General features: G+C 33.3%; 1 protein-coding gene across 9 annotated transcripts; it reads right to left on the reverse strand.

Annotated features, from left to right (window-relative positions):
* Window positions 1-2,531: 2,531 nt before the first annotated feature.
* Window positions 2,532-12,294, reverse strand: LOC112460370 (zinc transporter 1). Of its 9 annotated transcripts, XM_025025015.1 has the most exons (11): window positions 12,080-12,294; window positions 10,526-10,640; window positions 9,731-9,861; window positions 9,442-9,664; window positions 6,563-6,769; window positions 5,460-5,570; window positions 4,616-4,914; window positions 4,023-4,267; window positions 3,591-3,769; window positions 3,329-3,424; window positions 2,532-3,254 (listed from the first exon to the last, which is right to left on the reverse strand). In XM_025025015.1, exons 5-11 carry the CDS (start codon window positions 6,761-6,763, stop codon window positions 2,805-2,807), a joined length of 1,581 nt encoding a protein of 526 aa, XP_024880783.1. In that variant the 5' UTR covers window positions 6,764-6,769; window positions 9,442-9,664; window positions 9,731-9,861; window positions 10,526-10,640; window positions 12,080-12,294; the 3' UTR covers window positions 2,532-2,804. The 9 variants fall into 9 exon arrangements, with proteins under 9 accessions (XP_024880783.1, XP_024880785.1, XP_024880784.1 ...); XM_025025017.1 differs by lacking the exon at window positions 10,526-10,640; XM_025025016.1 differs by lacking the exons at window positions 10,526-10,640; window positions 12,080-12,294 and adding an exon at window positions 9,976-10,499.
* Window positions 12,295-12,639: the final 345 nt, after the last annotated feature.

Below are 12,639 nucleotides of genomic sequence, written 5' to 3' on the forward strand. Positions count from 1 at the left end.
AAACGAAATAACGAAAAGATCAATAAACATGTAGATAATTAATATATAATAAATATATAATTAGATGTTAGTTTCAAATTAATATCTTATATATTAGTTATTCAAAATCGCATTTACTTTGAAATATCGAAATAAATATACAAGTAAATAATATTTTTATATGGCAGACATCTCATTTGCCAAAGATCAAAAGTATTCATGAAACTTTCTTTACGCAGTTATTGTATAATTAAAGCTCCTGCTGGCTCGAATGCCAAGTCCGCGTTGACAGTACGTACACATACAGCGCGTCACTCTTGGCAAACGTGTAAACTATAAAAGGTATGAGAAATGATGTTAAAAAGCTATAAATTATTCTTGTAATGTACAGCGTCATCTTTCGTTTTACAATTAGCGTTGATGTTTCTATATTTAAAATAATTGCCGTAGTGTTTTAATATTTATTTCACGTTGGCAGCTGTCAAACGGCTTGTTTTCATCCATAATAATTAGGCACACGTCAATTCGACATAGATGGGTTATTTATTGATTATCCAAGCAAAAGAAGAGTTTTTTACAGAGCAAAAGAAGAGGTATATTTTACAAGTCTATCGACTACAAACGCTATTTTTATGTTTTTTTTTTAAGATTTTTCACGATATATTTTCTCGTTTCTGACATCACCACGCCAAGCGATGGTTGCAGTGAACAAACAGAAGTTTTAAAATAAATTTGTGAAATTGTAAATTCAAAAAATCTAAAGATTAAAACAAATAGTTTGAAAAGTCTGAAATTAAAAACAGTTTTTATGTAATAAAAATGTTTGATATACATATATAACAATAATTCTTGATCGTTACATACATTCGCGGGCGTTGGTGTACGTTATCAAAGATTTTTTCCCGAGAATATCTGCAAGTGCTATAAATAGAGATGTAGATGTTTATATACAATCCTACTCTCCATGTAGTTATGGTTAATTATTTTGGGCCTGAGATACTTGCTGCTAAATGGCACGTTTTAATTAGTTTACAAGTAACATTGCTTTCTTATATTTTTCTTATTATTCACGACATGTTATCGGGATCTTTAAATTAGCATGAGCTACGTGCAAAAAACTGATGGTTATTAAACATGGTTAGCAGGAAGAATTGGCATAGTTAACGCGCCTTTGTTTCTTCAGAGTAATTTTTTTTTCTTTTAAATATGAAAATATATAAGAAGCAATACGTTTATGTAATTTTATATACAGTTCTTTTTTATTCAACATTAAGGAATAGTAAAAAAAAATTGTTAATATATGTCTATATTACTTGCTAAGTTATTAAAAATTAAAATGAGATTGAAAATGTAATTAAACATTGCATTATCAAAAATCGTTATTAAAAATTTGTAGGTACGTGGTAGTTGAAGCTTAGGAAATTTATATAGTGATGGCGTTGTAGTATTAAATGATATTACAACACAACATGATTAATTTATTAAACCAAGTTATTATTGCATTTAATAATTAAATTCAATTTTTTATTCTATATATTTAACTTGATTACAATTTAATGCAAAAAGTGATTATATATAATCATAAAGTGGATAAGATGAGCATGTTATAATTTATAAATAATAAAAAATAAATGAGCTCGTAAAGAATAATGGAATAATAATAAAACTAATAAATAAAAGTAGTTTTTTAAAGCATAAATTAAATAAACATAATAACGTTTATGTTTGACGTGGCAGTATTTATACGATGATAATTTCCTCATTTCAAATATTTCAACACGTTCTATTTCTCACATCTCGTCAGAATTTATAATAATTTCTTTGGACATGATATAATAAAAGCGCGAGTTATATCCAAACCATATAGTTTCCGTTAATGTATTTAAATATAGTTGATTTGTATAGCTTTTCATATACATTTCCTTGTGCACGTTAATGTTGTCGCAGATAGGATTGTTGCGTTATTATATTATGTATAAGGCTTTTTTGTGCGAAAATCTATTTAGATATAGTATAATCCTTTCAAAAAATTAAGATTCTTGAAAGATGAAAAAGATTGACATGTTTCCGTGATTCCGAGAGGTCAATCTTTTCAACGTGGTCATCTCGGAATTAGAAACGCGAGAAAATGAAACTAATGTTCTGGGGAATAACGTTGATTATTACTTTTAATTATTTAAAATTTTAGGTATACAATAAATTCTTAATTCAATAAACTTAATTTAAAAATTCAACTTGAAATATAAAATGTTGTTTTTATAAGGTCAATATTAATTTTTATGTTTTTAATTTATTGAAAATTTGCAATTAATATTTCCTTTGTAAACGATACACACGTTACACACGAGCTTGCAGCGATTCTAGTCGCGGACATCAAAACTAAAACAATTATTTGTCTTAGCAACGAGACTCTAAAAAGTTTAAGCTAGGGTGCTGTGGACCCTTGCTTGCTATCACAGCACAGCAACAGGTTTCCGATCATTAGCGTCCACACTTGACGTATAGGATAAGCAGTCAATGACACACGTTATCGTTATCGTTATCTTTAAAACTTTGTTTTCTCGTTTAAAAGATGTTTTTTTTTGTGTATAGTCGATTTGCTCGTTAATATTATGCTGCTTCCTTTGTGAATTATAGATTCTTTTAAGATTAATTGTAGACACGATTTTTCTTCCCTATTTATCTTTGATATTTCAAGTGGCATAAAAAATCGCGTTTTTTAAATGTGAATATCACATATAGTCTTTTTCACAAGCAAGTTCCAGTTCCAGGTAAAAGTATTAAATAAAACTAACATCTATCTCTGAACGGTATAAGTAAGAAACTTAAGATACGACACTGTGGTCCAGATTGCTATCGGCACGTGCGGGTATTCGATCGGTCGTGACACTTGTAGATGTCTGATCGGTTAGACTTGACGCACGGGAACTAGCTTCAGGATTAACATTTAAAATGCTTTGTATTTCTTTATCGTTGGAGTGACATGTAGCACTTTCGTTCGTCGGATTATGCGCAGATTCTTTTGTTCTTGGATCGTTTACATTCCGCTCTAGAGTTTTCTCCTCGTAAACGGTAAATTTTTCCAAGCTAATCGCACACGCAGCTGCTGGTATTATCTCCTTTTTATCGTATTTCCTGCTGATGGTGTGCGCATCTTTCGTTGGCTTGCACGCATCATCCAAGAAGTTTTCTCGCGAGCAACATTGGGAAGAACTGCAGTGTTCCCCGTGGCAACGAATTAAGCAATCAGTCTTCTCCGTATTCGGCTTCATCTGCTGTTGTACAGACGAGATTATTATTTAATGAAGCAATTTTTTAAAGATGATAATAATCAATATTAATGAGATACCTTGTGAAACTTGTGGAACTCTGGCTGTATAGTGACCTGCGTGATGCCCATTTCGATGAAAAAGGCAGTAACTTGATCCGTGATACTAGCATAAACCTAAAATTAAAAAATTGAAAAAATTTATATTTTTAATATCGAATGAAAATATCGAATAAAGCTAATTTTTCTTTTTCAAAAAATTGTTAAATGTATTTCTATCAAGTGTGTAAATTGTTTGAAATAAATTAAATTATATTAAAAAGAAAAAGTTGTTTTTATGTACCGTTGGATTCAGAAAAACAATATGGACCGTGCAGATAGCTTGATGTTTTGCCAACTGCCATACGTGTAAATCATGGACGCTTACGATACCCGGAAAAGCTTCCAACAGTTCTCTTTTGAGACAATCAATATTGATGTGATTCGGAATTGTTTGCAACAATATCAGGCCTGATTCTTTCACTGTAAAAAAAACAAAAAAAAAAAACAAGGGTAATAAAATAAAAGTAATCAGATAAAATAAACGGCTCAAGGTATTTTCAAGAATTAAATTATTTTTATTCATGAAATAAGAGATATCTAATAAATTAACACTTCAAATTATTATCTTACGAATAGTTGACACTTTGTATCATTATCGATCTATACTATTTATGCTGCTTATGTTTTCTTTTCTCTTTCATTGTATATTTATCAAATATAGTAATATACTCACTGTACGGATAGCAAAGGACGAATAGAGAAATTGACGAAATAATAGCGAAGACCGGGTCAATGTATTTGGCCACATCGGAATCGGTGAAGTAGACTAAAATTGACACTAATATGACGAAAACGCACCCGAGAACGTCTCGACACATTTCTCTTAAACCTTCGCTTTTTGGTATCGCCAATGGACTTCGTCTTGTCTGCGCAGACAGTTGTTGCTCACCATCCTTCGTTTCTTGCGAACTCACATTTCTGCGAAATGTCAAGTGTCACGTTACGGTAAATAAAATTTATATGCGTGAAACCGACTTTTATAAAATTTCAACAAACCATTTTTCATCTCTGATGAATTATCTCGAAAACTTGAAAATTCTTATTATTTGTGCAAACAAGTATTATATCTCTACTATTATATATATACACGTTTCAAGAATTAAAAAACTGACTTTATGTAAGTCGATCTATTATCTTGTACGAGCAAGTAATATTAAGGTAATTAACACAAACTTTTTCAAGTACAATATTTAAATATTCCAACGTATTGTATATTTTTTCACCAGCTTCTTGTACGTCGAGTTATTGTTATATAAAAAAAACCACCTGCATAATATTACGTCGCCACTCTTCGTGACGTGCAAGAAAATGCCCTGATTGAACGTGAATCCTCCAATGAGGATATAGCAAAAGGCATTCAAAAGTATTCCTGAAACGCCGATGCACAACACTGGCAATGGGTGGTGCATTTCATCCAGGTGATCGATGTGCACCAATGTCTGCAGTGCTTCCATCAGCAAAGAGAAACAAAAAGAGGCGAGAAAGACGCAGCAGACGAGCATCGTAACGATGTCGATTCGGGCCCATCCAAATGTGTTTTTCATTCTTCTGTCTGACCATGATTCCTGATGGTAAAGCAAAGTTTTTACATTTGTGCCGGTCGGTTATTGGCAGAACTTTTAATGAGTAACTATCCACACGCATACACACGCACGCACGCACACACACTCATCTTTTCAAATAAAAAATTTTTTTTAAAGAGTATTTATAGCAGTTCTATTTGTGTAAACGAATTTTTATTTTAATAGTCTTATAAATATTCCATTGAAAATGATACGTTCTTTTCTTTGTCTCGATTGTTTTCAAGTTCTCTTGAAAATCATTTGAGATTTATATTGTAAAATTATATAAAAGAAAATCACTAGTTTTATTTAAATATAAATATTTTAAATTTAATTACACTTTTGGGATTCAAAAAAATATTTTACATAATAAAAATAAGGGTATTTATTTTTAATAAACAAACTATATAATTTTCTTTGATAAAACTCTTTCACGAAAATAGTTTTATAGAAAAGGCTTTTATTAAAATTAAAAAGAATGAAAAAATATCTGTTTTCTATTTTAATCTTTTAATCTCTATTTTTCAACATCGTTAAACCGTATATACCTTCGTCTTTGTTGATAAGGACGTGATAGAATCCTGTTCTTCGCCGTTAATGCAGATGGTCGAATTTCCTAGTGAACTGCACGTACTGTTGTATCTTTCCCGATAGCTATACTGTGAGCAACACGTAATTTACGAGTAATTTACAAATTTGCATCATGAAGAACATGGTTAGAATTATTGAAGCGAAACGGGTCCAATATGCGAGTCTTGATGCAAACTTTCTTATATCAAATATCAATATAAAATACTAAATTCTCCAAGGAACTCGACTTGGGTTGTCTCCCTTCGTTCGAGATGAGGCTCTATTCTCCACTTGAAAGTTTAAGGAATTAATAATAATAATAATAATAATAATAATATATCAATAAGGTAAGATTTCGTTCGAGGTTTGTATCTGTTTTGCATGCTGACGCGCAAGTATGTACATGTATACGCAAATAGATGTACGTAGCAGTACTTTGGTATGTGTATTTTTGTATTCAACTCTTTTGTTACAGAATAGGTCATCATAGGTATGGACACCGAACTGCGCGAGTATGCTTTACCGCGGAAATAGAGCCAAAGTTTGTTATCTTATACAATCATACACGTTATTGATTTTTCTATTCGACGTATTCTAAATTCTAAACAGATGAAAAAAGGTTGACAACAATATGCGAGAAGGTTCAAACATTTGAGCCAGAGTTCTTTTTAACATTGCATATTTATACGTATGTGCCATTTATTACTACAATTTTATTTATATTTATCGGTTACGTTAGAGTGCCCGTACACTTTTGTACATCACAGAGATAGGTCTGCGCAGGACATAATGGTTATAATGGCCGTTAATAGCGAAGGATTTTTAAGGATAGTTATTATTTAAGATGCTTAAAATCAAATTTGTTTATCTAGCAAAGAGAAAAGGTTCTTTTTCGTAATATTACATACATTTGTGAAGGAAATGTATTACATTGCAACAAGTACACATTTAACGTCGCTACGCGATATAAACACTGCGTGGATCGAAAGATTATATATGTCATCGGGCGCGTGGATTTGTGTCACTTTGCGCAAGTGAAACTCTGATGAATATGTGGCTTTCGCGGATTTTTCGCGCTTACCTTGATCGAAGTCTTGATCGAAGCGATGCAGCCGACAAGTGCCACAATGTTGCAGAGCATGTGGTAAGCGTTGAGGAGCAGAGTCAGCGAGTGTGTTATGTGACTGGCGACGATCTCGACCAAGAAGAAAGCCGTAGTGAAGAACAGCACCAGGTACAGTTGCACCGGCTGTAGTCTCCTGAACCACTCTTTCACAGCCATATGACCCTGCTCGCAAAGTCACGTGAATGTTTCTACTCATCTCTGCACAGCGATATCGCGTACATGGGCGATCACACACTGTTACTCCACTGTCACATAATATTATCTTAACTAATCGCTTTATACTATCTGCACGCGCATTTGATTTCACATAAATTTATCTACGACAGTTTGTATAAGAGACATCTTCGATCGTCGTTGTAAAACTTGGTGGATTTACCACAGATTGATTTTACTTTTTTTTTTGAAAATTTTCCATGTCCGTCGACTTAATGATATAATTGTATGTGAATGGAGAACGCGATCGCTTTTCAGCTTGTAAAAAGTTTACTTTTTGTCAAGTATATGATTAATTTAGACTTTAGTACATGGAATATTTACTTTGAGTGACAGTTTGTTTCGCGTTTGTAAAGGCCAATTTAAATGCGAAAGAAAATTGAATTGAATTGAACGTGTTCAATTCAAACGTTTGCTTTTGGTTGAGGAATTAAGATAAATAGCTATAATGCTTCTTTAAGAATGACGTATAGATAAGGAAATGAGCTCAGTGAAGGGAGATTACTGTTTACGAGATATTTTTCAGACGCGCCATACAAAATTTATTGGCTTTTAATTAAACTTTTTACTAAACTTGAATTTTTTCATTAAATTTTTAATAAAACTTTCATATATTATTTAAAGAGATAAAAATAAATGTGTTGAACATATCGTGCGATCAATAAAGATAATCTCCACGTTGGACGTGTTATCGATCTAGACGTTAGCAATCAATTTCAATCAATCACAAACAAAGTGAACCATGGATCAACGCGAACAAAGACTGTTTTTTATAAATAAACTTTTTCCCATTTTTTATTTAATATAACAATTCTATATTTTTATTTAATTTTTTATTATATCGTTCCATTATTTACTTCTAAAGTTCTATAAATATAAATATTAATTATATATTTTTACATCAGGATAAACAAAAAATAACTACTTATAAAAGATTTTCCAATTATATTTAGTAGAATAATTTGTATATAAATCTGACATTCGCAAAAATAAATAAAACATTTCTTTCCTGCTTTTCAATAATCTGTAATATACATATTAAATAGAAAAATCTATTCAAATATTATAAAAAAAAAAATAAATTTCTCTTATAAAAAAAGGCTGTCTTTCTCTATTTTTTAAACACGCTTTATGTATTTTCTTTTAAGCATAAAGTTGATTAAATATCCAATAGTTGTAATAAATTTCTCTTAAAAAATTTATTATTTCAGAGTAACTGATGAACGAAACCATTTGTAGAAAGATTCTAAAAGTGATTTGTTTTAATATTTAAAGGTTAACGCAAAGATTTCTAAAGAAACGACGTGTTTAGAAAATAATTGTTATAAAACAGTGTTAATTTTTTTATCTAAATCTCTATATGTTGATAATGGTTACGTCTTGGCAAGAGTTTCATCCATTGTCAAAATTTATTGCAAGTGCTTTTGACAAGAGGAAAATAATTCTTAATGCAAGAAAAATGTATTTCTGTTATTGAAGGCACACTACCAGGCACGCGCGACTCATTGACGTATGTTCGACTAAAGAATGGCGCTGATTGGATTGATTTTACTCTTTAATTACTGCTTTATTATGCATTATAGAAAAAAAATTGGATTTTTTTACCCAAAATTTTTAATAAGGAATTGTGTTGTGTAATTAGTGGGCAATCTTTAAAAGACACTTTATATGTATATAAAATACACACACACACACGCACACGTGTGTGTGTGTGTGTGTGTGTGTGTGTGTGTGTGTGTGTGTGTAGGTATTATATTGTATCTTTGCATATACGCGCATTATCACTCAAGGTAATACATATTACACATCTATTATATTTAGCAGCAAAATTTTGATTCTTTAACAAATAAATCCATTGTAAATCTCTCTCATTTTAAACATATATATTTTTGTTACAAGTTTTGAATGAGACATTTATAGGTCTACATTTATATGTATAAGCTTGTTCTTTTATTTCTATCCAAAAAGTGTATTGAAACAGTTTGACCGTCGAACGTGAGATAGTCTCGATAGCCTATATATAGGGTGAGTCATTTTAATTTTACCACCCCCAAAAACTTCTTTATTTTTAATTTAAGAAAAAAGCATTTTTTTCTAAAATTAAAAATAAATGTATGTACCTATAGCAAAGAGTTATCCAAAAACGTACTTTTTTTTATAATTCTTACGGACAACGCCCCGCGGGAATTCAAGATCACTTTGATGTAAAGTTTCACTGCACTGTACGGTGGCGAAGAGGAAAAACACTGTTTATGAGTGATCAATATCGTGTTCTTTACTGATTAAGCAACATTTTTCGAGTATAATGAAAGATACTCGGGTAGATTGATAAAAAGTGGACGCCTGACTGAACGCAGACAGTCGCCGTGCGGACAAAACGATATTAGAGCACGGAGCGGTTAGACGTTTCGCGATTATCTTAGCTATTGAACCCGATGAGTCGGGTCGTCCTCCGTCCGTCAGTTCGTACGTCCATCGCCAGTTCTTCGTCCCTTACACGGAGGACGTGACATATTATTATTACTTACTGTCACTTTGTCAGATAATCTGCATTTCATGATGTGCGCGTGCGTTGATCGATCTTGATCTCAATTTTTATCTTAGATCTGAAATCCGTGTACCTGCACTATAATGCTGTTGTTTGACCGCGGTCGCTTATCGGGAGACGTTTGTTAAGCCAATGAATCGTTTCGTGTTGCCTTTAAAAAGTTCGCTATTCGATCTCGCGGCGTCTGCAGTTACTCTACCTCGTCCGAGAAGACTTTTGACGAGAGGACTCTCGCCCACGTCGGACGTTAACGTGATGAAGAAGACGACGCAAGATCGTTTCCGCGCGGCGCCGACCTTCGGCAAGACAATTTATAGTTAACTGTGCGTGCATCCGTTTAATCGTTGTCGTTACATACTTACATCGCGGCGTGCAGCAAACGCGAATCGGGAGATTTCGGTGACAAGAGACACTGCGGATGGATCGTTTTTCGTATAAAAACAAAGTCAAACGATCAATTTCGTCGTCATTGAAATATAACTACGTTTGACTGCTGCAAATTAAGTAAAGTCGAAAATGAGAATACGAGCAACGTGCATATCGCAAACGTGCAGCGCAAACGAGCAAAAATCATATAATCTCAATGCACTTTGAAAGATTTACATACAGGATCCTTTTACATCCTTTTACATACAGGAATTGGTGTTTAAGACTGCGATATTGTCTACATGCAACTAACATAACTTTGTAAAAAGGCATATTGCATTGTAAAACGCTAATATACTAATTCTTAATTGCAGATTCAGCGTTTTTAATTTATAACATTCAGTTAGAAAATTCGTATCCGACTGCGAGAACGAAAAATGAGGAACGTACCGGCGCGGGCGGCCTGTTTTGAGACTGATCTAAATTGAGTGTGCAGTATAGCGAGTGCGCATAGTCGTGACGACACAGGCACGCACAGCGACATGAACGAGTGCAATTCGTAGCCTGTCAAACGTGTACTTGTCGCAAGTCTCTGATGTGTTAGATCTGAGAGGGGAACCGTCAAAGCGTTAGTTGCGAACATCCGGGCGCAGTAATAGGCTTTGAACAACGAAATTCCCGCTCCCACAATCGATGTTATTTCGGACGATCAATGTGAAATCTATTGTAAACGTAAAAGCGCGACAAAATCATCGGGAGACGATTACGCGTCGATCGATATAGATAGTTACGTTTGATAGTTCTGCGCTGGATCTTTCCCGACTCCGCAGTCAGGCGAACTAGAAGAGTCTGAAGAACATTACGCCATGCGTGTTGCTATCTTATCAGTAGACTCATTCGAATAATCTACACAATAATAATAATACAATAGGAACGGAAGTGGCGCGTATTTTAACATATTATCGTTTAATACATTCTCCAATTCTCTCTCTCACACACACACACACACACACACACACACACACACACACACACACACGCACAGAAAAGTACAGAAAAGTACATACTCCCAGGAAGCAAATATTACTTGTTTCAAGTATTTGATAAGTTTATATAATATCCGCAAATTTACCATAAAATCATGACAAGCATCACATTTATTCAAAACATATTCTAGATAATCTAGATCTTTAGTAAGTCTAGTACTTGAAACAAAAATATTTAATTAATACGCAAGAATTTGGTTTACATTACTTACATATATGTACAGTCTACGGAAGAGAAACATGTACTTAAAGTATATAATATTTTTGAAAGAAGAATAAATTCTTGTCTTGAGCACAAATGATGAGCTTTTCCAAGACTTGTGCCCCAAGTACATCTTACAAGTTATTAAGAAAATATCCTTTGTTGAAGAAAACTATTACTTGAAACAAATAAAATAAAAATTAATAAACTAGGACTCGAGAGATAATAAACAATAAAGATTAAATCTGTAGGCCTATTCTGGAACTCTTGACAGTTTCATTGTCGTTATTGTTTGTCGTTGCGCAGCTTTTTTACTATATATAATATCTGCGCAACACACAAGTATAACGATAACGAAACTGTCGTTAAAGGCCGGTTTTCACACGCAATGATTGGTGGCGCCAGGCCGCGCCAGTCGACTAATGCCAGTAAAAATGCAAGTGTAAACACTTGATGCAAACTGGCGCTAGTAATGTGGCGTTTACTGGCGGTTATTGGCCAAAGCATATAACCTCAAAATTTGAGGTTATATGGTTGTTGTCATTTACTGTGTGTTTAATAAATGTTAAATATTTTCCATAGTATACGCCAATCACTGTGTAAATACTTGTAAGTTTGCTAGTCGGTTCTGGCGCCAATGAATGCCAGTCAGTTGGCGCCACTAATCATTGCGTGTGAAAACCGGCCTTAAGAGTTACAGAATAGGCCCACTGGACATTGATAGTCAACGCGGTTCTTTTTGTGAATGATAAATAAAAATTTATTTATTAATAAATAAAGATAAGTACGTGCTTTTCTTGGCTGTAGAATGATATTTTTTTATGTGCAGAATGTCCTAAATTTACGAGTTAGTTGCGTCTGAAAGCTATACTACTTGCGCGTGTAAATTTTTACGAATTATTCGTGATCTGTGCAAAAAGAACATGTAAATAAACTGCGTGTGTTTGTATGTATGTATGTATGTGCGTGTATGGGTATTTTTCTGATCTTCTCTCTCTCTCTCTCTCTCTCTCTCTCTCTCTCTCTCGAAGAAGAAGAAGAAGAAGAAGAAGAAGAGACGCTTTGTAATCGCTATGGTAATGAAAAGTTGTACTGACCTCTGAACTTTGGTAACTGTTTTGTTGAAGATATCAGTGAGAATATATCGTCACTCTTGGGAAGAGGAACACACGTATCGCATCCTATATATTGATATTTCGTATTATTTACGAAATTCGCGCCGGAGATCTCTTCGGGGACAACCGAAATCGTGCAATGCGCGCATATCGCGTAGGCGAACTAACGTTTGTCTCCGACCATGCGTGGATTATATCGGCTGTCCATTGTGATCGCTATAAAAGTAGGCAGTAGCCGATAACCCACCGATTATCTGCTCGCGTATCCAATGATCAAATAAAAGACTCGGACGTCATAATGAACATCAGATAACTATGAATCCAGGGACGTTTAAACTCGACTGTGCTTCCTCGCTATCGAAGTCTTGATAAGCGCGTTTACGATTATTACTTCAAGGATTATCGCGTATCCTAGAATGGTCCTATAACACGCACGTTGTTTTACATTCTCTTTAACTCGCATTAAAACGCATTGCTATATAAAGAGATATATATAATATATATAATAATATTGTAGATAAAAGTTATATAAGCATTAAATA

The sequence above is a fragment of the Temnothorax curvispinosus genome, unplaced genomic scaffold (genome assembly GCF_003070985.1).
Source record: "Temnothorax curvispinosus isolate PA1 unplaced genomic scaffold, ASM307098v1 QBEX01010467.1, whole genome shotgun sequence".
Classification (NCBI taxonomy): domain Eukaryota; kingdom Metazoa; phylum Arthropoda; class Insecta; order Hymenoptera; family Formicidae; genus Temnothorax; species Temnothorax curvispinosus.